Genomic DNA, 22952 nt, shown 5'->3' on the forward strand with positions numbered 1-22952 from the left:
TGTGTGGGCTTCCTCTGGGTGCTCCGGTTTCCTCCCACACACTATGTATGCCAATACATGTGACAATAATAAATCAAATCAAGCTGACATTGGACTGAAACTAGAATCATAGAATCCCAACAGTGCAGAAGGCGGCCATTCGGCCTATCCAGCCTGCACCGGCAACAATCCCTCCTAGGCCCTATCCTCGTAAACCCACATGTTTACCTTGCTAACCTTCCTGACACTAAGGGGCAATTTAGCATAGCTAATCAACCTCACTGCACATCTTTGAACTATGGGAGGAAACTGAAGCACCCGGAGGAAACCCATGCAGGAACGGGGAGGACGTGCAAACTCCATACAGACAGTGACCAAGGGCCGGATTTGAACCTGGGTCCCTGGCACTGTGAGGCAGCAGTGCTAACCACTGTGCCACCGTGCTACCTTAACGTCAGGAAAAGTGAAATCCATGCTGCAGAGATTGCTAGATCCTTGCGAGCAGCTTTCTTCAAGGTCAGCTGTCAGTTCGCTACTCACTGACGCAAATTCTGAATCAGTGTGTTTAACCTTTTACCACCAACTTGGTGCTATCAAAGCACAGGACTCCCTTGCTCCCTCTGCTGCCACCCAAGATCCGACCTGTTACATCTAATACCAAAGTAAAGGTTAAAAACGAGACGCACCAGCAGAGGAATATAGAATGATCATGTTCACTCGTACATTTTTCACAGAAAACTGAACGGTCATGGCATCTGAACCACAAAGCACAGAAAATGCCAGAATCATGTCATGCATGTCATTCAACTGTCCAACCCAGTAGCCACTGAAAGTCCCTGATCTCTTACAGTACCGAAGAACTGGGAACTGGCAGCACATGTTTATTGCTTGCCACATTTAAATGGGCACAGGCTAAATTGGCATAAAACATTGGCATGATAACTATATAGAATGTTCTCCAGGAATATCAGGGCGTCTGTTCATTTGAAGAAATAGGTGGATTATTGCCAGAGTGTAGTGTATTCTTGCTCTAATGTTCCACTAAGATTGCCATAATGCAGGATTGTAAAGTTCAGCCAAGTGTCAGCACACAGTAGATGACTTTACTGTTCTTATATTTGGAGAAAGAATTATGATTGACACACTTCCACTCTAAATTCAATGCCTTTATTAAGAATTGTAAACAAAACCATTTCAGTTAAATCCTAGTTACCCCTCAGTGGTCAGCCTGAAATGGGTCACTTAGGAATGATCTTTGATTGAGATTTTCCTGCTTGGTTGATCAACATTCTTCTTTTTGACACGTACCTTCTGCAGCCTCTGCCGTGTGCACCTTTCATTGTGGTTTATATACAGAAAGATATTCCTCTTCTGTCTCCACACTCGGCAGCCTTCTGGACTCGATATTGAGTTCAGTGACTTTTTGATCGTAACCTCTGCCTTTATTTTGTTCCGTGTCTTTATTATGCCAAAACATTGAATGTGTTGAAGAGGCGGCTGGATATCGCACTTGAGGCGAATGGGATCAAAGGTTATGGGGAGAAAGCAGGATTAGGCTATTGAGTTGGATGATCAGCCATGATGGTAATGAATGGCAGAGTAGACTCGAAGGGCCAAATGGCCTCCTCGTGCTCCTATCTTGTATGTTTCTATGTTTATTTGTTGTTTATTTTGTCATCTCGTTTCTTTCTTTGTCCCTTTATGTTACATTCAGATGGCATTCAGGCCTCATTTGGACACAACCTGCAGTGTACCCGTTACCACTCTCTTTGGTTTTTTACATCATAAAATCCTTGGTTCGTTAATCCCCTGTCCTGCACCCTATTACAGATCTTTTCTTTTGTTCGTTCTGCTCCCTCCCCTTCAACAGACTTAAAACATTACTATCTTCCTTCAGTCCTGGTGAAAGGTCATCACCTGAAATGTTAACTCTGTTTCTCCCATCACAGATGCTGCCTGACCTGCAAAGTATTTACAGAATTTTTTGTCCTGATTTCAGATTTCCAGTTTTGTTTACACGGTTCAGTGTCTCGAAACTGAGTTGTGTGAAAATCAAACATTTGCAAAATGTGCCATGCATCAATTTTAACTGAGTAAAATTTAAAAAATTACCCTGACAATTTGGCTAGGCACTGCAATGGCACCGTTTGGCTCCAAACTGGTTATCCCCTTTGCTGCTGGTGTATTTTCACACTCCAAGCAAACTTTGATCCCATCCCACTCTGAATTGCTCATCAAGGTGACCAATCATCCCATATATTATGGGATTGTCCCTTAATTGAGCCCGCAGTCCTGTGTCCAAGGTTGCACGCATCCGGGATGCTGTTTTTTAATGCAGTTTGTGTTTATAGATCTCACGCATGTGCAGTAACCACTTCCCTTCCATTTTCACCCTCCCACAGCTCTGACTACCCACCCCCACACCTCCTCGTTCTTATAATTATGGCAATACCTTCCCCCTCCCCAGCTCCAGCGTATGCCCATGCCAGAGTGCCCCTTATTTTGCTCCATGACTTGGTCACTCTGCCACCCATGGCCCAAACTACACAGCCCAAAGTTCAGCAAGATCTGTGATCTGGCATGGCCTTGGTCCTGTGGTTACCAGTTTGGAGGCACTGTACCTGTATTTAAAATACAAACACAACCTCTACTTCATGTGTTGTTTAGTTGGATGAAAGAGCTGCTGTTGGTTAGCATTTTCCACTGGCGCTCAGCCATATGTGGACAATCTGCTATCTCGCTGTAATTATCTGTCTGGCTTCAATCTGATGTGGTTAATTATGTAAATTGTCCTATTCAGTTCACCAGTGTTATTGCCATTCAGAATTTTATTAGCAGGTATTGCACCAATCCAATTTCCACATAACAAACACTATTCTGAAATTGTAGTTGGTTATAAACCTTTTCATTACATTGCTTACCTTGTGGAGACCAGCAAGTTTGTTTCTCATCTCCTGAAACTGAGTCATTAGCTTCTACCATACTACTGGTTCTGTTCTTCATTGGAGGATTTGCCTCTGTTCCAAAAAGAAATACTATAATTTTACCAGTGGCACCTCAGAATAGGAGTTTCACACACTGTGTCCTTGCTGCAACCATGTCTCCTTCTCAGTAATAATGCTATTGTGGTCTCCCTGAGCAATCTGTTAACAACAACTGACATTGGACAAGCCTCCCCTTGACCCCAGCATGATCCCAGCAATTTGTGTCGATGTTATCGTGCGCATGTGTTGTACATCATAATACAAGGTCGGTCAAAAGAGTCACAGGCACGACTCAAATCAGTTCTGCTGCCACCGTGGCTGGATTGCTTAACTAGCACTTCGATCTCTTTTGTGGTCCAATAAATTTGCTGATGTAAAGGGACAAACAAGAAAACAACTTCTCTCATTGAAATGCCCAGGAGGACAGCGCTACCTCCTTGTGCATTTTTGCTTTATTCCAGAGCATAGCTGATGTTCAGACACCTGTCCTGTTGTAATACACTGCCGTCTAACTTGCCATCAGTAAAATACACAACTCTGTAACATGTACACTTCAATTTTTCCGTTTTGTGTTTTGCCTCTTTCATTCTTTTGTATTTCCCTTGTATTCCTGCTGGAAATCTGCTTCAAAAAATGTGTTTTTACCAAGAGGAGTAACTCTGGGTAAGAAAGAGTTCAGAAATACTGAAAAAGGCATCATACTTCCAAATAAGGAATGGAAACTTGTTCCTTAAAAGTTGGCCATGGGAACTCCCATAGGGTTACTTTTTCTAAATTAGTGCCTGTTGTTCGTAAGTCTAGAAACAGTTTGAAATTCACATTGCACTGCCCGCCCCACCCTGTCTGTCCCTCGCTCCCTGTGTCTGTCCCTCGCTCCCTGTGTCTGTCCCTCGCTCCCTGTGTCTGTCCCTCGCTCCCTGTGTCTGTCCCTCGCTCCCTGTGTCTGTCCCTCGCTCCCTGTGTCTGTCCCTCGCTCCCTGTGTCTGTCCCTCGCTCCCTGTGTCTGTCCCTCGCTCCCTGTGTCTGTCCCTCGCTCCCTGTGTCTGTCCCTCGCTCCCTGTGTCTGTCCCTCGCTCCCTGTGTCTGTCCCTCGCTCCCTGTGTCTGTCCCTCGCTCCCTGTGTCTGTCCCTCGCTCCCTGTGTCTGTCCCTCGCTCCCTGTGTCTGTCCCTCGCTCCCTGTGTCTGTCCCTCGCTCCCTGTGTCTGTCCCTCGCTCCCTGTGTCTGTCCCTCGCTCCCTGTGTCTGACCCTCGCTCCCTGTGTCTGACCCTCGCTCCCTGTGTCCGACCCTCGCTCCCTCCGTCCGCCCACCCTCGCTCCCTCCGTCCGCCCACCCTCGCTCCCTCCGTCCGCCCACCCTCGCTCCCTCCGTCCGCCCACCCTCGCTCCCTCCGTCCGCCCACCCTCGCTCCCTCCGTCCGCCCACCCTCGCTCCCTCCGTCCGCCCACCCTCGCTCCCTCCGTCCGCCCACCCTCGCTCCCTCCGTCCGCCCACCCTGGGGCCCCACCATCTTGTCGCAGGCTCTTCACTTTATAGTCAAAAGCAGTTAAAGGCTGCAGTTCCCCATGTGCAATCTCAGATGTACTCCCCAGCAACTCTCACCCCAACCAACTCACTGAGCAGTTCAGGTAGCTCAACATGCCTTCGAAAAATTCATCTTCTGTAGCCAGATAATTTTCCAGCACTGTCTGACTCGTTCTAGATTCGAGTCCTTATCTTTCATAATTCGTATTAAACTTTGTGTCATTTCCCACCAGGCAAGGTATGACCACATTAATGGGGTTGTATTATAGACCGCCCAATAGTCAGCGAGAATTGGAGGAGCAAATCTGCAAAGAGATAGCAGACAACTGCAGGAAACAAAGTTGTGATAGTAGAGGATTTTAATTTTCCACATATAGATTGGGACTCCCATACTATTAAAGGTCTAGACGGGTTAGAGTTTGTAAAATGTGTTCAGGAAAATTTTCTAAATCACTATATAGAGGTACCAACTAGAGAGGATGCAATATTCGATCTCCTGTTAGGAAACGAGTTGGGACAAGTGACGCAAGCGTGTGTAGGCGAACACTTTGGTTCCAGTGATCATAACGCCATTAGTTTCAACTTGATCATGGATAAAGATAGATCTGGTCCTCGGTTGAAAACTGGAAAAAGGCCAAATTTGAAGAAATGAGAAAGGATCTAAAAAGCGTGGATTGGGACAGGCTGTTCTCTGGCAAGGATGTGATTGGTAAGTGGGAGGCCTTCAAAGGAGAAATTTTGACAGTGCAGAGTTTGAATGTTTCTGTCAGGATTAAAGGCAAAGTGAATAAGAATAAGGAACCTTGGTTCTCGAGAACAAGTTACATTGTAACTTGATTTTATGTCTATGTGCCCTGTTTGAGAGCAGATTTCCACTCCATCTGATGAAGGAGCAGCGCTCCGAAAGCTAGTGGCGTTTGCTACCAAATAAACCTGTTGGACTTTAACCTGGTGTTGTTAGACTCCTTACTGTGTTTACCCCAGTCCAACGCCGGCATTTCCATATCATGACAAGTGGTGTGCCGCAGGGATCGGTGCTGGGTCCATTGTTGTTTGTCATCTATATCAATGATCTGGATGATAATGTGGTAAATTGGATCAGCAAATTTGCTGATGATGCAAAGATTGGAGGTGTAGTGGACAGTGAGGAAGGTTTTCAAAGCTTGCAGAGGGATTTGGACCAGCTAGAAAAATGGGCTGAAAAATGGCAGATGGAGTTTAATGCAGACAAGTGCGAGGTATTGCACTTTGGAAGGACAAACCAAGCTAGAACATACAAGGTAAATGGTAGGACACTGAAGGGTGCAGTAGAACAGAGGGATCTGGGAATACAGATACATAATTCCCTAAAAATGGCGTCACAGGTAGATAGGGTCGTAAAGAGTACTTTTGGTACATTGGCCTTTATAAATCAAAGTATTGAGTATAGGAGTTGGAATGTTATGGTGAGGTTGTATAAGACATTGGTGAGGCCCAATTTAGAGTATTGTGTGCAGTTTTGGTCACCTAATTACAGGAAGGATATTAATAAGATTGAAAGAGTGCAGAGAAGGTTTACAAGGATGTTGCCGGGACTTGAGAAACTGAGTTACAGAGAAAGGTTGAATAGGTTAGGACTTTATTCCCTGGAGCGTAGAAGAATGAGGGGAGATTTGATAGAGGTGTATAAAATTATGATGGGTATAGATAGTGTGAATGCAAGCAGGCTTTTTCCACTGAGGCTAGGGGAGAAAATAACTGGAGGACATGGGTTAAGGGTGAGGGGGGAAAAGTTTAAAGGGAATATTAGGGGGGGGCTTCTTCACACAGAGAATGGTGGGAGTGTGGAATGAGCTGCCAGATGAAGTGGTGAACTTTAACATTTAAGAAAAACTTGGACAGGTACATGGATGAGAGGGGTGTGGAGGGATATGGTCCAGGTGCAGGTCAGTGGGACTCGGCAGGAAAATGGTTCGGCACAACCAAGAAGGGCCAAAAGGCCTGTTTCTGTGCTGTAACCTTCGATGGTTCTATGGAAAGGGTTTGTCAAATTGCACATTGTGCATAATTTCTGTTTGCATCAGTTCAAAGTCTGACCCTGGAAATCCTATTATATAGAGAATAGTTTTCTTTAATATTTCAATTTAATCTTTTATCTTGCAATGTTTTTCAAACCTATCTTCCAAAGTTTCATGCTTTTTCAAAGGTGCAGCCCCAAAGGCTTGCAGTGTTTCCATGTTTCATTACTCAGACCAACTCATTGCAAGATGATCTTAACTACAAGAATGTTAAAATGTCACTCCACTTGGTGCAAAAAGACTGAATCATTGGAAGCACACCTCTGTTCTTCGGTCAGATCAAGTGCTAGCAAGGATCTTTCTCAGGAACTGTTCTGTGTGCATTAAGCTTCTTGGTGACATGCACATGGATTCATGCAGGCAGGAAGAAGGCATCGGGAGTGTCCCGGACCCAAATACACTCCTTCAAATTGATGTTCCAAACAGATTCAACGTTCGGGTTCGGTAATCAGACTTCAATTGCAGGTCATTAACCCACCCAACAATTTCATCAGCCTGGTATAATTATCCCCGTAAAATTGTAGATGCCTCTAATTGCTCTGAGGAGGAGGAAAAACAAGTGAGGGAGTAGAATCCCTTTCTAGGAGTTGGCTGATGCATCAGCTGCTTTTTTGAAGTTTATTTATTAGTGTCACAAGTAATCTTACATTAGCACTGCCATGAAGTTACTGTGAAAATCCCCTAGTCCCCACACTCCGACATCTGTTCGGATACACTGATGGAGGATTTAGCATGGCCAATGCACCTAACCAGCATGACTTTCAGACTCTGGGAGGAAACCGGAGCACCCAGGGGAAACCCACGGATGTGAGAGAATGCGCAGAGTCTGCACAAGTAACCCAAGCTGGGAATCGAACCTGGGTCCTAGGTGCTGTGAGGTAGCAGTGCTAACCACTGTGCCACCATGCTTCTTGTAGTTGTGGTACTGATTCAGGATAACTATGGATATTATATTTCAGAAATGAGCTACTCAGTCCAGTGAGTCCATGTCGGATTTTCTTTCTGCTTTTTTTCATCATAAATTATGTTTAAACAGTGCATTAGGCGGGAGTGTCCATGATAAACCTACAGTTATACACTCCATTTCAGATGGATATGAGAAATGCAACGTTTGCAAATGAGTTCCAGTTTATTATCTGTTTGGGAGAACAAAGTTTCTTCCGTGAAGGGGGAAGATGATGGATGACATGTTTCTCCTGCTCACCACCTCCAACTAAACCAGGCAGATAGAGTTCATACACTGTGGTTATCTGCAAAGTAAGAAGTCTCACAACACCAGGTTAAAGTCCAACAGGTTTATTTGGTAGCAAATACCATTATTTGGTAGCAAATACCTGTTGGACTTTAACCTGGTGTTGTGAGACTTCTTACCGTGTTCACCCCAGTCCAACGCCGGCATCTCCACATCGTTATCTGCAAAGCCAGGATGTTCAGCAGAAAAGAGTGACTGTTCTTTATTTAAGACAGGTAGCTTTTGGACTCAAACTTCTAACAGAATGACTGTCACAGCCTGGCAGAGTTTGAGAAGTTTCGTTTGTATTTGTTATGGTGGAGTTGACATACGTGTCCAGGTTTTTTAGAGGCTTCAGTGGTGTCACGCACACGATAGTGTTCGTAATTAGTGTTATTAGCTCCTGTCATTCTGCTTTTTTCTCAGTTGTACCTCGATTGTATCATCGCCCAGAAACTCTGGTGGAGAGAGACCTTGGCCCTGGCTGGTGGCAAGGTCCAGCTGTGTCCGGCTGCATCCAGTCCCCCTCGACTAACACCAAGGTCAGACCAGAGATTGGGGCCTATAACTGACCCCACTTCTCAAAGACCTGATACAGCATGCCTCTGCAAACTTGATTTAGCTAGCCTTCAAATCAAGATTGTGAAAGCATGGCAAGCAGTTCTCAAATTCAGCCAGAAAGTTATCCTCAGTTCCTCTTGGGAGATTGGGCACATGGACATTACTTCTCTGGCCCCATCTCTCCGAATTAGCCAAGATGTACAACGTACCATGCAACAGGATTTCCAAGGGTGGAAGCCTCCACCGAGGAAACTGCCCACTTGACTGACAGGATTCTTTCCTCCACTTCATCCATTTTCTTCCAGGTATCTTGAAGTTCATCAATGTAGGCACCAATAATTTGTGCCAGGGAGCCAAGACCGTCACCCACAACTTCACTCACAATGGCAGCCATCATCTCGATGCCTATAACATTGCCAGAGTGTGAACCCGCTCACCAGTTGTACTGCCACTGTGAACAAGGCCCCACCCTGGCTGTTCCCAACCATCTTGATCAAAGGAGGATATTCTGGTCTTTATTTGGTTCCCTGTCACCCCAGCTTAACCAAGATCTTCCAGGAACACAGCACACACTATATACTCCAGGATTAGATGGGTTATGCATCAGGATAAGTAAAAGGTTAAAAGATGAGTAGCACTAGAGCTCGTGGAAACACAGCCGTTCCTGCGCTTCCATCATGTGACCCGCTTCCCACAAGCCTTTGTGATCTCTGCCCTCCTCCAACTCTGGCTTCTTACATATCCCTAACTTTAATGTCTCCACCTTTGGTAACTGTGCTTTCAGCTGCCTTGATCCCAGAAATCTCTCCCTGAACTTTGATGCCTCTTTACCTTTCACTGGTGACTGGCACCCCTGTAGAATAATAACAAGGATCCAGGGACCTTGAGGGGAAGAGAAAATGTTTTGGTCATCTAAGTTCGACCTCTCGAGCAAAGTTGTAGCACCAGCTCAAATTAAAAGTGTTGCGGGTAAGCTATAAACGTAAGCTGGAAACAGTTCCTAAAGAAATATGAAATAAAACCCTCAGTCTGCTGATACAATGCTCCCAAGTTACTAGGACTTAAATTTCCTGACTGATTCTTTTTCTCTTTATATGTAGAAATTTCAGGGCCATCGACCCAGAAACCCAAAGAAAATAAAGTAGCTCTTGACAAGATGCTGAATGGTCACTCGAGCTCTTCCAGTACAGGTTGGTTTCTGTCGCAACATCTTCAGTGGTTGGATCTCAAGTCCTATGGCATGAATTGCATTGTAAAGAGTTTATTTGCAATCTGTGTTCCTTCGACTATCAGGCAAATTGTGTTGACTCTGGGTCTCTTAAATGATTCACAGCTTTCATCCACACTATTCATAGAATCATAGAATCCTCGCAGTGCAGAAGGAGGCCATTTTGGCCCATCAAGTCTGCACCAACAACAATGCCACCCAGACTCTATCCCCGTTAGTCCATGTACTTACCCTGCTAATCCCCTTAACACTAAGGGGCAATTTAGCATGGCCAATCAACCTAACCCACACATCTTTGGACTGTGGGAGGAAACCGGAGCACCCGGAGGAAACCCACACAGACACAAAAAGAATGTGTAAACTCCACACGGTCACCCGAGGCCGGAATCAAACCTGGGACGCTGTTGTGGGGCAGCAGTGCTAACCACTGTGCCGCCACTTTCTGTGCACAGAAGAGTTTCACTGTGAAGTTGCTAGTTTGTACCTGTGTCACCTTGTCCTAATCACAAGAATTCAGAAAAATGGCTCTTTATAGCCTACTTAATTTGATTTGTTATCTTTAGGAATGTAACAAAACCCTTGGGTGAACTGGCTCATTATGTGCACTTACTTCATAAATGTGATTTGTTGTTTACTAGTTAACTGTTTGGTTTTCAGATTCCCTTTCCACCATGGGATTGACCTCTGATGGAAGTTGGCAATTATATAAATGGTACTGTTGCTTTGGGGTGGCATAACCATGGCAGAAACTGGCATCTCTGCATAGACACAGTATAACAACCCATGCTAGTGATGTACAGATCAGTTCGTACAAACATATGAAACTGACGGATAGATCTGTCCAGCCTTCTACATGGTGGTTATGTCTTACCTCAAACTGTAGGGTCGGTGGCACTGTCCACCAATCCATAGATTTTCAACTTAGACAGCAATGATGATGTGAATAACCCATTGAAGTTCGAAACACAACTTTTCAGCAACTGTGTTTCTGATATTCTTTCCAAGTATCCTGAAACACTAATCATGATCAGCTACAGCCGGCTTTCCCAAGCTTTGCAAGCTGCGGAACCCCAAGTGACTTCCCAGGTGCACTAGGGAATCCCAAGCATTCTCATAATGTCTCACCCAGTGTTTCACCGCTAAATAGCTGCGAATACAGAAATCAAATGTGAACAAGTCTTTCCCAGCGATTTCTATGCAATAAATTAGGAACAGGACACAGCCTCAAATACATTCACCAGCTACAGGGCCCCCTCACATTAACCCTTGGCCAAGTCATCCTTCCATGGCCCTTTAACAATAACCTCTGGAAGCAGGACCCATTTTAGGAGTGGCTAATCTGGTAATAATCACAAAGTCATCTTCTTAAAAAAAATACTGAACTCCAGATCTTTTTCACTTTTAAAGGGGAGGAATGATGCTGAAAAGCTGATTCCCCTCTCGAAATAAGAAGTCTCTCAACACCAGGTTAAAGTCCAACAGGTTTATTTGGTAGCACAAGCTTTTGGAGTGTTGCTCCTTCCTCAGGTGAGGAGCAGCACTCCGAAAGCTTGTGCTGCCAAATAAACCCTTTGGACTTTAACCTGGTGTTGTGAGACTTCTTACTGTGCCACACTGTTACCCACCCCAGTCCAACACCGATATCTCCACATCATGACTCTTCTCTCGGACACATGCACCTCTCTCTCCCTCACACCCATACACACATTTGGCCTCCTCTGGCCGCGGACCCCCGGCCCCATTACCCCCCAGCCCCCTCGCCCCTCCTCAACTGGCCCCCTCGTCGCTGCCCTCCCTTGCCCCCTCACCCCCTGCCCCCTCGCCACCTGCCCTCTCGAGCCCCTCCGCCCCTCGAGCCCCCCGGCCCCCTCGCTCCCGGCGCCTCTCTCTCTCTTCCCCCCCCTCCCCCCCCCCCCCCCCCCCACCCCGGCGCGTCTCCCTCACGCCCCTCCCCCCCCCCCCGGCCCCCTCGCTCCCGGCGCCTCCCCCCCCCTGTTTGCAAATATCTCTGTTTCCACTGTTCCTCCACTACTTGTCGCCTTTTCTCTGCTTCTGGCTGATTCATCCCTTGCCAGCTCCCAAATCACCTTCAGTCTTCACTGTTGGCCATTTTCTGCCGAGCAACAGCAAGATCAATAAATCGTGGACCAATCAGAGTAAGGCCTCTCGGAGCTCTCGCTGCCTATCAGTATGCAATGTCCCAAGAGGCCTCGCTCTTATCAGCCTATTTGATTTCTTGAACTATTTTTAAGCGTGCGAAGTATAAAAGGTAGGCTGCAGTATACAGCGGGCAGTGTTGGGAGCGGGCAGCGGAGTGAGCAGGGAGCAGAGTGTGAGCTATAAGGGCTTTGGCTCACAGGGCTTCGGGGGACAGGGCGAGCAGGGGTGAGTTTTTTTTTTCATTCTTATTTACTTTTCTCTGTGTACCTTGGTATAAAAGGGGAAAATATGAGTGTGAAGCCAGTGTGTTGTTCCCAGTGTAGGATGTGGGATGTCCTGGAGGTACCTGGCCTCCCGGACATCCACATCTGTGAGGGGTGTGTCGAGCTGCGGTTCCTGAGGGACCGTGTTAAGGAGCTGGAAGTGCAGCTCGAGGATCTTAGGCTGTAAAGGGAGAATGAGGAGGTGATAGACAAGAGCTATCATCAGGTGGTCACACCAGGGCCACGGGTGGAGGCCAAGTGGGTAACAGCCAGGAAGGGTAAAGCTCGGGTGATTGAGAGCACCCCGGTGGATGTGCCCCTACACAACAAGTACTCCTGCCTGAGTAATGCTGGGGGGACAGCCCGCCTGGGGGAAGCAGCAGTGGCCGTGTCTCCGGAGTGGAGTCCGGCCCTGTAAGAGGGCTAAGGAAAAGAGGAGGAAGGCAGTGTTAATTGGGGACTCAACAGTAAGGGGGTCGGACAGGCGTTTTTGAGGAGGCAGGTGGGAGTCTCGGATGGTGGTCTGCCTCCCTGGGGCCGGGATCCAGGATGTCGCTGGTCGACTCCCAGAAATCCTGAGGGGGGAGGGAGAGGAGCCGGAGGTAGTGGTACATATTGGTACCGCTGATGTGGGAAGGAAGGGGGAAGGGGGTCATGAAAATAGAGTATAGGGAATTAGGGAGACAGCTGAGAAGGAGGAAAGCAAAGATAGTAATCTCAGGATTGCTGCCTGTGACACGGGAGGGTGAGGGCAGGAATGGAGTGAGGTGGAGGATGAATGCGTGGCTGAGGGACTGGTGCAGGGGGCAGGGATTCAGGTTCCTGGACCATTGGGGCCTCTTTAGGGGCAGGTGTGACCTGTACACAAAAAACGGATGGCACTTGAATCCCAGGGGACCAATATCCTGGCGGGAAGGTTGTCTAAGGCTACTGGGGAGAGTTTAAACTAGATAGGTTGTGGGGAGGGGATCGAGACGAGGTGACTGGGAGCGAGGAAGTTAGCTCGCAAACAGAGAAGGTTTATAGATGGTACAAGAGGGAGGATGGACGGGGGATAGAGAAGGGGAGAGCTCAGACCAAAGGATTGAGATGTATTTACTTTAATGCCAGGAGTATAGTGAATAAAGGGGATGAGCTCAGAGCGTGGATTGATGCCTGGAAGTGTGATGTGGTGGCCATTACGGAGACTTGGATGTCTCAGGGACAGGACTGGATACTACAGGTGCCGGGATTCAGATGTTTCAGGAAGGACAGGGAGGGAGGCAAGAGAGGGGGTGGAGTGGCACTGCTGATCAGGAATAGTGTCACAGCTGTAGAGAAGGTGTATGCTGTGGAGGGATTGTCTACAGAGTCTCTGTGGGTGGAAGTCCGGAGTGGGAAGGGGTCGATCACTTTGCTGGGAGTTTTCTATAGGCCGCCGAATAGTGACAGGGAGGTGGAGGAGCAGATAGGGAAACAGATCCGGGAGAGTTGCAATAATAGCAGAGTTGTTGTGATGGGAGACTTTAATTTCCCAAACATAGATTGGAATATCCCGAGGGTAAGGGGATTGGATGGGGAGGAGTTCGTTAGGTGTGTTCAGGAGGATTTCCTGACACAGCATGTGGACAAGCCTACAAGAGGAGAGGCTGTACTTGATCTGATACTGACCAATGAGCCTGGACAGGTGTCAGATCTCTCAGTGGGAGAGCATCTTGGGGATAGCGATCATAACTCTATCTCCTTTAGGCTTGCATTGGAAAAAGAGAGGATCAGGCAAGGCTAGGAAAGTGTTTATATGGAGTCAGGGGAAATATGAAGACATAAGGCAGCAAATTAGAGGAGTAAATTGGAAGGAGGTATTCTCGGGGAAATGTACTGAAGAGAGGTGGCAGTTTTTCAAGGAATGTCTGTCTAGGGTTCTACAGGACAATGTTCCGAGCAGACAGGGAGGAGTTGGTAGGTTAAAGGAACCGTGGTGCACGAAAGCTGTGCAGGACCTATTCGAGAAGAAAAGGAAAGCGTACAAAAAGGTTCAGAGAGCTTGGCGAAGATAGGGATCTAGATGAATATACGACTTGTAGGAAGGGACTAAAGAAGGAAATTAGGAGAGCCAGAAGGGGTCACGAGAAGGCCTTGGCAAGTAGAATTAAGGAAAACCCTAAGGCGTTCTATAAATATGTGAAGATTAAAAGGATGAGACGTGAAGTAATAGGGCCTATAAAAGGTGAAGGCGGGAAAATCAGTATGGAAAAAGTAGAAATGGCAGAGGTGCTTAATGAGTATTTTGCCTCGGTTTCCACAGAGGAGAAGGACATGGGTGGATGTACTGTGGGCTTGCGGTGGACTGAAAAGATTGAGTATGTGGACTTTAAGAAAGAGGTTGTGCTGGAATCTTTGAATGGCATCAAGATAGATAAGTCGCTGGGTCCGGATGGGAGGTACCCCAGGTTACTGTGGGAGACGAGGGAAGAGATTGCAGAGCCTCTGGCGATGATCTTTGCGTCGTCGATGGAGATGGGAGAGGTGCCGGAGGATTGTGGATGTGGTTCTTATTTTCAAGAAGGGGAATAGGGATAGCCCAGGAAATTACCGACCGGTGAGTCTAACCTCAGTGGTTGGTAAGCTGATGGAGAAGATCCGGAGGGACAAGATTTATGAGCATTTGTAGAGGTTTAGTATGCTCAAGAATACTCAGCATGGCTTTGTCAAAGGCAGATCGTGCCTTATGAGCCTGGTGGAGTTCTTCGAAAATATGACTAAACACATTGACGAAGGGAAGGCGGTAGATGTGGTTTATATGGATTTTAGCAAGGCGTTCGATAAGGTCCCCCATGCAAGGCTTTGAGAAAAAGTGAGAGGGCATGGGATCCAAGGGGCTGCTGCCCTGTGGATCCAGAACTGGCTTGCCCAAAGGAGGCAGAGAATGGGTATAGATGGGTCTTTTTCTAAATGGAGGTCAGTCACCAGTGGTGTGCCGCAGGGATCTGTTCTGGGACCCTTGCTGTTTGTCATTTTCATAAATGACCTGGATGAGGAAGTGGAGGGATGGTTTGATAAGTTTGCCGACGACACGAAGGTTGGTGGGGTTGTGGATAGTCTGGAGGGATGTCAGAAGTTACAGAGGGACATAGATAGGATGCAAGACTGGGCGGAGAAGTGGCAGATGGACTTCAACCCAGATAAATGCGTAGTGGTCCATTTTGGCAGGTCAAATGGGATGAAGGAGTACAATATAAAGGGAAAGACTCTTAGTACTGTAGAGGATCAGAAGGACCATGGGGTCAGGGTCCATAGGACTCTAAAATCGGCCCCGCAGGTGGATGAGGTGGTTAAGAAGGCGTATGGTGTGCTGGCCTTTATCAATCGAGGGATTGAGATTAGGAGTCCGGGGATAATGATGCAGCTACAGAAGACCCTCGTCAGACCCCACTTGGAGTACTGTGCTCAGTTCTGGTCGCCTCATTACAGGAAGGATGTGGAAAAGATTGAAAGGGTGCAGAGGTGATTTACAAGGATGTTTCCTTGATTGAGTGACATGCCTTATGAGGATAGGCTGAGGGAGCTCGGTCTTTTCTCCTTGGAGAGACGTAGGATGAGAGGAGACCTAATAGAGGTATATAAGATGTTGAGAGGCATAGATCGGGTGGACTCTCAGAGGCTTCTTCCCAGTGTGGAAATGGCTGCTACGAGAGGACTCAGGTTTAAGGTGCTGGGGGGTAGGTACAGGGGAGATGTTAGGGGGAAGCTTTTCACGCACAGGGTGGTGGGCGAGTGGAATCGGCTGCTGTCAGTGGTGGTGGAGGCAAACTCAATAGGGTCTTTTAAGAGACTCCTGGATGAGTACATGGGACTTAATAGGATGGAGGGTTATAGGTAGGCCTTGAAGGTAGGGATATGTTCGGCACAACTTGTGGGGCCGAAGGGCCTGTTTTGTGCTGTAGTTTTCTATGTTTCTATGTTTGCGTCTTTGAACTGGCGTCTGCTGGTCACATGTGGCCGCTCGCTCCATGGACCCCTGGAGACCCTTCATAGACCCCTGGGGGTCTGCACACTCCAACATGAGGACTCCTGAACTATGGAGAAACTGCATCAAGTTGCACTCTGCCTTGCAGTTTAGTCAGTGTGACTGCAACATATTAATGAATCTCCAATTTAAACTTGGGGGATTTTCAATTTTTAAAAAAATGTAATACTTACTAAACAGCTTGTAAGACCTTTATTTATAATTCTATTTTTAAATTGTAAAAGGTTATTGTTAAACAAAAATTTGGATTCCACGTGCAACAGAACATGCACTGAAGTCCTGGAATTCCAATGTTAAGTGTTACTGTAGATCTGTGTCTCTGGGAAGTGCTCCGAGAAATGCTCAGAGCCTTCCCGGAAAAAAACAAGACTGCTAGATTGCTTGGCCAAGCTTCGGGGCGGCACATTACAATGAGTCATTTTTTAATATCTTCTAACATCATTCCCCAGAGGGACCTTGAAAGGAAATGAATCAATCGAACACACCCCACCCCCCACTGTGTCTGAATATAATAGTCAAGAAGCATGCTGTCTACACTGCATTAATAATGTTCCTAATTAGCTCCTCTTCTGAAATAGTTTACACTTAGTAAAAGGAATGCAGTCAGTTTGAGGGATAAATTGAGCTTTGAGCTTTTTGAGAGTTTAATTTATTTTCGGTGGTTAAGTTAAAACAACCATCTGTAGCCAAATTGGTGCAGTGTTCCCATGACTTTGCCTCTTCTACTTTAGTGGTTACAGTGTAGTCGGAGCTAGGGGTGGATTCAAGGGTAGTCAGCTATTGGTCGTTCTGTTTTGCATTTGTCAAAATTCAGAGAAGTGCTTAACTTAGCTTAGTCACTGGATTATGCAGATTCTGCGGTGAAGTATGAGGCCATACAAACCAGGAGGTCGCAGTTGGATCTTTACTGAGTTAGCTGACTTCAACTGGAAGTGGTAATAGGGCCATTACGTTTGATATCGGTGACCCTGATGCAGGCGATGAGTCTCAGTACTTGCTTTCAGTCATGAGTCAGTACTTGTATATGCCTGTACGAACATGCAATGTAAACACGCCAGCAATATCTGCTGTGATTCCCTCCAGAGTGTGTCGATGCTCACTGCCCAGCTTTTTAATTGAAAAATAGCCACTTGGGAGGATACTGGTGTTAACCAATTCCTGTGGACTCATACCCAATAGAATGCTCATACCTTCAGTGTGAGGAAATATTGATGGGAAAAATGCATCAAGTGTCTGACGCACCAGTTATATTTTTAAAATCCAGAATCCTTGCCGACTCTTGAAGGAGTTGTCGAAAATGTTTGTCCACCAGAGCAGTGGTTCCCAACCTTTTCAGTAACACACTTCAATGAGATGAGCAATTCCAAGGCAGATCCACATTTTTTCAACTGAATCAATTTCTCATAAATGCCACATTTACTTACATTTACTATGGTTATGGTCTTATGAGACTGGAATACAGGCCCAATTTGCCCAATCTCTCTCCATAGGACAGTCCTGCCATCCCCAGAGCAAGTCTGGAGAACTTTCGATGCACTCCCTCTGTGGTAATATTCTTTCTGAGGTAAGGGGACCAAAACTGCACAGAGTACTCTCGGTACAGTCTAACCAAGCTCCTATATAATTGAAGCAAAACCTCCCCATTCCTGTAATCTAATCCTCTTGCAATAAAGGGCATTAAAAATCCCATTAGCCTTCCAGATAGCTTGCTGCATGATGTTGGCAGACACAAAGTCATGCCCGTGAATGACATACCCAAGAATTTTCTCCAGCCGTAAGCCCAAGGATAAGGGCTGTCTCTGGTCGTGTCACGCTGATGGCAGTCTTCAACATTTCTTGGGCATAGACTTAGACTGAGATACATAGACTTGGTCTCTTGCCAATGAAAGACACTTGCGAGGCCTAGTCTAGCACAGAGTTGGTGACCTGATTGACACCCACTCACCAACTCTTCTCGAAGGATCCCAGGCATCACGCCTTTTGGGAATGGGGGCTTGGCAGGATGGGGGTGGGGGGTGCTCTTAGTGTCCCATCACCTTATGGGTCCCCCCTCCCTGGCAGTGGTAGGTATCAAGCCCCGCCCCTCACTATCACACTCAGTGGTAGCTCAGTTCCACCCTCCTCCCCCCGGCTCCATCTTCACTTCTGAGCCTTCAGTCTATAAAGCTTGAATAACTGAAGCTAGTACTAAATATGGTCTGCTGCTGCACTTAAAAGGTTTTAAGTACAGCCACCCATAGTTATTATTAGCTCAGTACAAAAACAATATTATACCAAATAAAGTAGTAATGAATACTATTAATGCTTCTCAGAGGGCAACCAAAAACCCTGCAAAGAAATTTAGTCTTTGACAGGTTACTCCAAAATCACAGCCAAAACCACAGTGAGCCCAGCCATTGCACATGGCGGTAACCGGCTGCAGTTCTATCCTTTTATCCACCCCTTCCAATCTCTCTTCCCGCCAATCTCACCCCATCATGGTGTCCAAGCGCTTCCTGGAGGCAGGGGGAGATTGGCATGCTCAAGACGCCGCTGTTGGCCACCGGCTAGGATGTGGTTGCCGATAAGTGGTGTCTCTGGCAAGCGGTGCGGAGTCTAGTCTGTAGACACTCCCTGGTGCAAACCTCGGGCTCCTTCAAACTGGGTGCTAAGGGCTAGAAGGAGGTGGCCACCGGGGCTGAGAGGAAGCTGAGGAAGGAGCCGCCTATCCCTTCGTCCTCTTCCTCCGGCACCTCCAACCCACTGCCACATAACAATTGTCATTGCGCTGTGGCCCTCTCGGGGATCAGTCCCATACCTGAGGGATTTCTCAGGTATGACGTTAGAAATCCACATCACTCAGATGTGAGGGCAGTCAGTGCGGGACTCGATGCGAGGTCAGATACTCATAATCATTCTTTCGCTGTTACTTTTGTGTGGTTGAATTTCCTCAGCTAGGGCTCAGATCTGCCTCACAGCCATGGCTGCGGCACAGTTGTACACTTCTCACTTGGGAACCAGTGCACCGGATCACTCAAACCAGTTCACAATACTTCCCTTATAACCTATGCTAAAATTACTAGATTGTAGTTCATGACTATTTGATTTGGAAGCCATTGAATAGAGCCTGACGTTTTACCTGGAGTCATTTCCCAAGTGCCACCTATAACAAAAATACTCATCCCACCTTTTTACCCTTGTTGAAAGTGAGGTTAATCGAAGTTCGCACTGTCTGAATATCTTGTATTCACTTAGTGTCTTCGGCATTCAGAAGGTCTCAAAGCTCTTTGTATGTGAACAAGAATTAAGATATAGATTAAAGGAATAAGGAAGCAGGCACAAAGCTATGGTGCAGAATTTATGAGAGCTGAACTGAATTGGAAAAAGTGGTTGTTTGAAAAGTTGAAAATGTAGTGCAGTAGTGGTTAGGGAGTTCAAGTCGGTCAGCAGGTTTCCTGTTCTGCAATTAAGTGCAGAGCAGGAAATGGGCAGCTGAATTCTGAACTGCCAGTAATTGTATTTTTTAAAATCTTCCTTTCACAGGCAGAGTGCGCCGCTGGCTAGGCCAGCATTTACTGCCCATCCCTAGTTCCCTTGAACTGATGCAGTCCATATCTAGGGTACACAACAATGCCATTAGGGAGGGAATTGCAGGATTTTGATCCAGTAGTAGGGAAGGAACAGTGATATGTTTCCAAGTCAGGGTGGTGAGTGGCTTGGAGGGGAGCTTGCAGGTGGTGGTGGTGTTCCCATCCATCTACTGCCCTTGTCCTTCTAGATGGAAGAGGTCACAGGTTTGAAAGGTGCTGTTGAAGGATCCTTGGTGAGTTGCTGCAGTGCATCTTGTTGATAGTACACACTGATGCTACTGTGCATCGATGGTGGAGAGAGGGAATGGTTAAGGTGGTGGGTGAGATGCCAATCAAGTGGGCTACTTTGTCCTGGTTGGTGTCCAGGTCCTGCTTGAGTGTTGTTGGAGCTGCATTCATCCAGGCAAGTGGAAAGTACTCCATCATACCATTGATTTGTAACTATATCGTCATTCTTTCAATGTCACTGGGTCAGAATGGACAAGTCCCTTCCTAACAGCACTGTGGTCATTGCCTGGCAGTTGCGTGGTACGAATATTACTCACCACTTATCAGCCCAAGCCTGAATATCTTATTGCCTTATGGACACCAACAGCTTCAGTATCTGAGGAGTCATGAATTACATTGAACATTGCGCAATCATTAGCGAACATCCCCACCTCTGACCTTGTGTTGGATGGGAGACTAATAAGGAGGTTATTAGTGAAATCACTCATGACCTTGGGAAATTAGTTGTATGAGAGTGGATTTAATGGCAGTAAGGTTGAAGTTATGTAATATTACAGAGGGGGCAGTAAGCAGTCTTGGTGATAATGTTTTGGGTTCAAGGTTCAACTGTAGTTGAACAGAACGCCAAGATTTTGCCCAATCGGGTTCAACCTGAGCAGGGAGCTGGGAAGGGATAAAGTTCAAGACTAGATCCAAAAGTGGTGGCTTTTGTTTTCTTCATATTCATTAATCCATATTTCAAGATGCCCTTGTCTAATGAAAATCTATGATCTCAACTTGAATGTTTCAATTAAACACCAACACCTGCAGTGTTCTGGGGGAAAAAAGTTCCAGATTTCACCAGCCTTTACATCATAAACTATTTTCTGATTCATGTCTAAATGGTCTAACAATTTTAAGTTTATGTCCTGTTGCTCTGTCCTCGGGTAGAAATCCACCCCCCCCCCCGCCCCACCCCCCAGGTCAAACTACAGCATATCTGCAATTGGGAGGCCAATCATTAAAGGTTCCGACGGTTCTGACTCCAGATCCTTTCGGACTGCATCACCAATTTCTCATTTGGTGCATGGGGCTGTTTCCATATGTTTGTGTATAATGTGTGACCACATGCCATTTAGGATGGAAATTTTAAACTGTTTTTTGCTGCATTCCGACGAATAACATAACTGATGCCACTGCCATTCAGCATGTTCAGAAGATAATTCTCTTTCTTGAGCTCAATGTCAAATCTGAGCCTTGCTTTTGATAGATAGACAGTGATCACTTGGGAATTCAAGATTATTTGAAGTGTGATAATGCATGTTAAATTGGTGGGGAGGTTGGTCAAGCCGTCAGCAATGAACACTCACAGGCATAGGACATAATGTAGGATAATGGACAACCTGGGACATCAGTTCACACAACTGTAATCTTATCATCACTCTACTTTGTTACGAAGGGGAGGTTGATCTCCTCTCTGAGAACTAACACTCGAAGTACCCCGCTTCATAATTTGTTAAAGAGTGTGTGAGAAGGGGTAATATCTGCGCTTCAGCAACTTTTAGTGGTTAAATCAAAATAACTACCTGAGAGTCTCTGTAAAATCAACAAGTAACACTTTATTTATCTAACTAACAGTGAACAGGTTAACTAAACTATTAACAAATCGAATAAAACACTATTCTAATGGAATGCTGTTTAGGTAAATACAATTCCCACTTATTAACAAAAAATAGTCACTCTCAAAAAACAACCAGGTGTTATCTTCCGAAATCTTCTGTCCTCTTTGCTGACTTCTTCTGTCTTAACTATCAAGATGAGGCTTTCTTTTAAGACATAAATGTGCTGTGGCAGAGGCAGTTGCTGTCTGGCTCTCTGGAGCTGAGAGCTGGCTGTTATACCCCTGATGGCATATCAAAATCCCCACGATAGGATTGGTTTGCAGGTTACCAAAACATCAAATTCAAATCTGATAGGCTGCTCTTATTCAAATGCCTAGTTTAACTGATTGGGCAAACACCAAAAACAGCCTGTTGTCCTGGCAACGCTACTGCTTAGCGCCGCGATACAATGTTTAAGTCGTGTACTGCATGCCCTGCACCTCCTCAGTACAGAAAAAAAAACTACCTTTTAACAGGCCATGCAATTTAACAATTCTTAGCATTTTACAATGTTTTTATAATTTTACAAACACCAACTTCGCAACAACGTCCTGGTCTATAATGCTGGGAAGGCTGGCACAGCAGAAGCTGCTGTTTCAACATGTGAAGCAAATGTCTAATGGTTTCTGTATTTACTTGTTTTCTAGAAAAGTCATCTTCCACATCCACTGTATCTGGGAAAGCTTGTAAACCTGCTTCTGGCATTACCAAGCGGTCTCGCACAGAAATTGGAGAGAAATCTGAAGCTTACAAATCCATCTTCACATCCCATAGCTCAGCTAAACGTGCAAGGGAGGAAAAACCCAACTGGATTACTCACACTGCTTATTACTACTGAGATGGCCAGCAGTGCTTTAAAAAAGCTCTTGTCTTTCCCTGCCTGGTTTCAAATTGATGGGATTTAGCTTTATTATCTTTAAAAACCTTTCTTATGCTATTACATAAAGGAGACGGTGACTCTACTGGTGAGTACTTATTTGTAGAGCTCTGTAAGTCTTCTCAGATGTTAATACCTTGCCCTTTATAAGATACTATTTCAATTATTGAACATGTATAGAACCCATGTGCTGAAAATGTACTTGAAGTGTACAAGTCCTGGCTAGCAATGAGTTATCACACAATAACCTCAATTTGAATGACCAAGATCCAGCTCACTGATTTACTGGAATATTTTTTGCTACAATATCTGATGACATGTCTATCTCTGGCTAATTAAAGTTTTCACCTAATGTTATTTGTGAGCATCGGTTTCTACACTCAACCACAAGCACTATATTCTTTCTTATCACTGATGAGATGTTATAAATTTGGGTGGCAGAGTGGTTAGCACTGCTGCCTCACAGTGCCAAAGACCCGGGTTCAATTCCCGGTGACTGTGTGAAGTTTGCACATTCTCCCTGTATCTGCGTGGGTTTTCTCCGGGTGCTCCAGTTTCCGCCTACACTCCACAGATTAGGTGAATTGGCCATGCTAAGTTGCTCCTTAGTGTCGGGGGATTTGCAGGATAAATATGTGGGGTTA

General features: G+C 46.0%; 1 protein-coding gene across 1 annotated transcript in view; it reads left to right on the forward strand.

Annotated features, from left to right (window-relative positions):
* The window catches only part of rtf2 (replication termination factor 2), a 166301-nt gene extending 143641 nt beyond the window's left edge, over positions 1–22660 (forward strand). Inside the window, exons 8-9 of the mRNA XM_078236308.1 lie at positions 9438–9527; positions 22079–22660. Of these exons, the coding sequence (XP_078092434.1) occupies positions 9438–9527; positions 22079–22269 (281 nt within the window). The 3' untranslated portion in view covers positions 22270–22660. The remainder of the gene's footprint in view (positions 1–9437; positions 9528–22078) is intronic.
* The last annotated feature ends 292 nt before the right edge of the window (positions 22661–22952 follow it).

This window comes from Mustelus asterias, chromosome 20 (assembly GCF_964213995.1).
Source record: "Mustelus asterias chromosome 20, sMusAst1.hap1.1, whole genome shotgun sequence".
Lineage (NCBI taxonomy): Eukaryota > Metazoa > Chordata > Chondrichthyes > Carcharhiniformes > Triakidae > Mustelus > Mustelus asterias.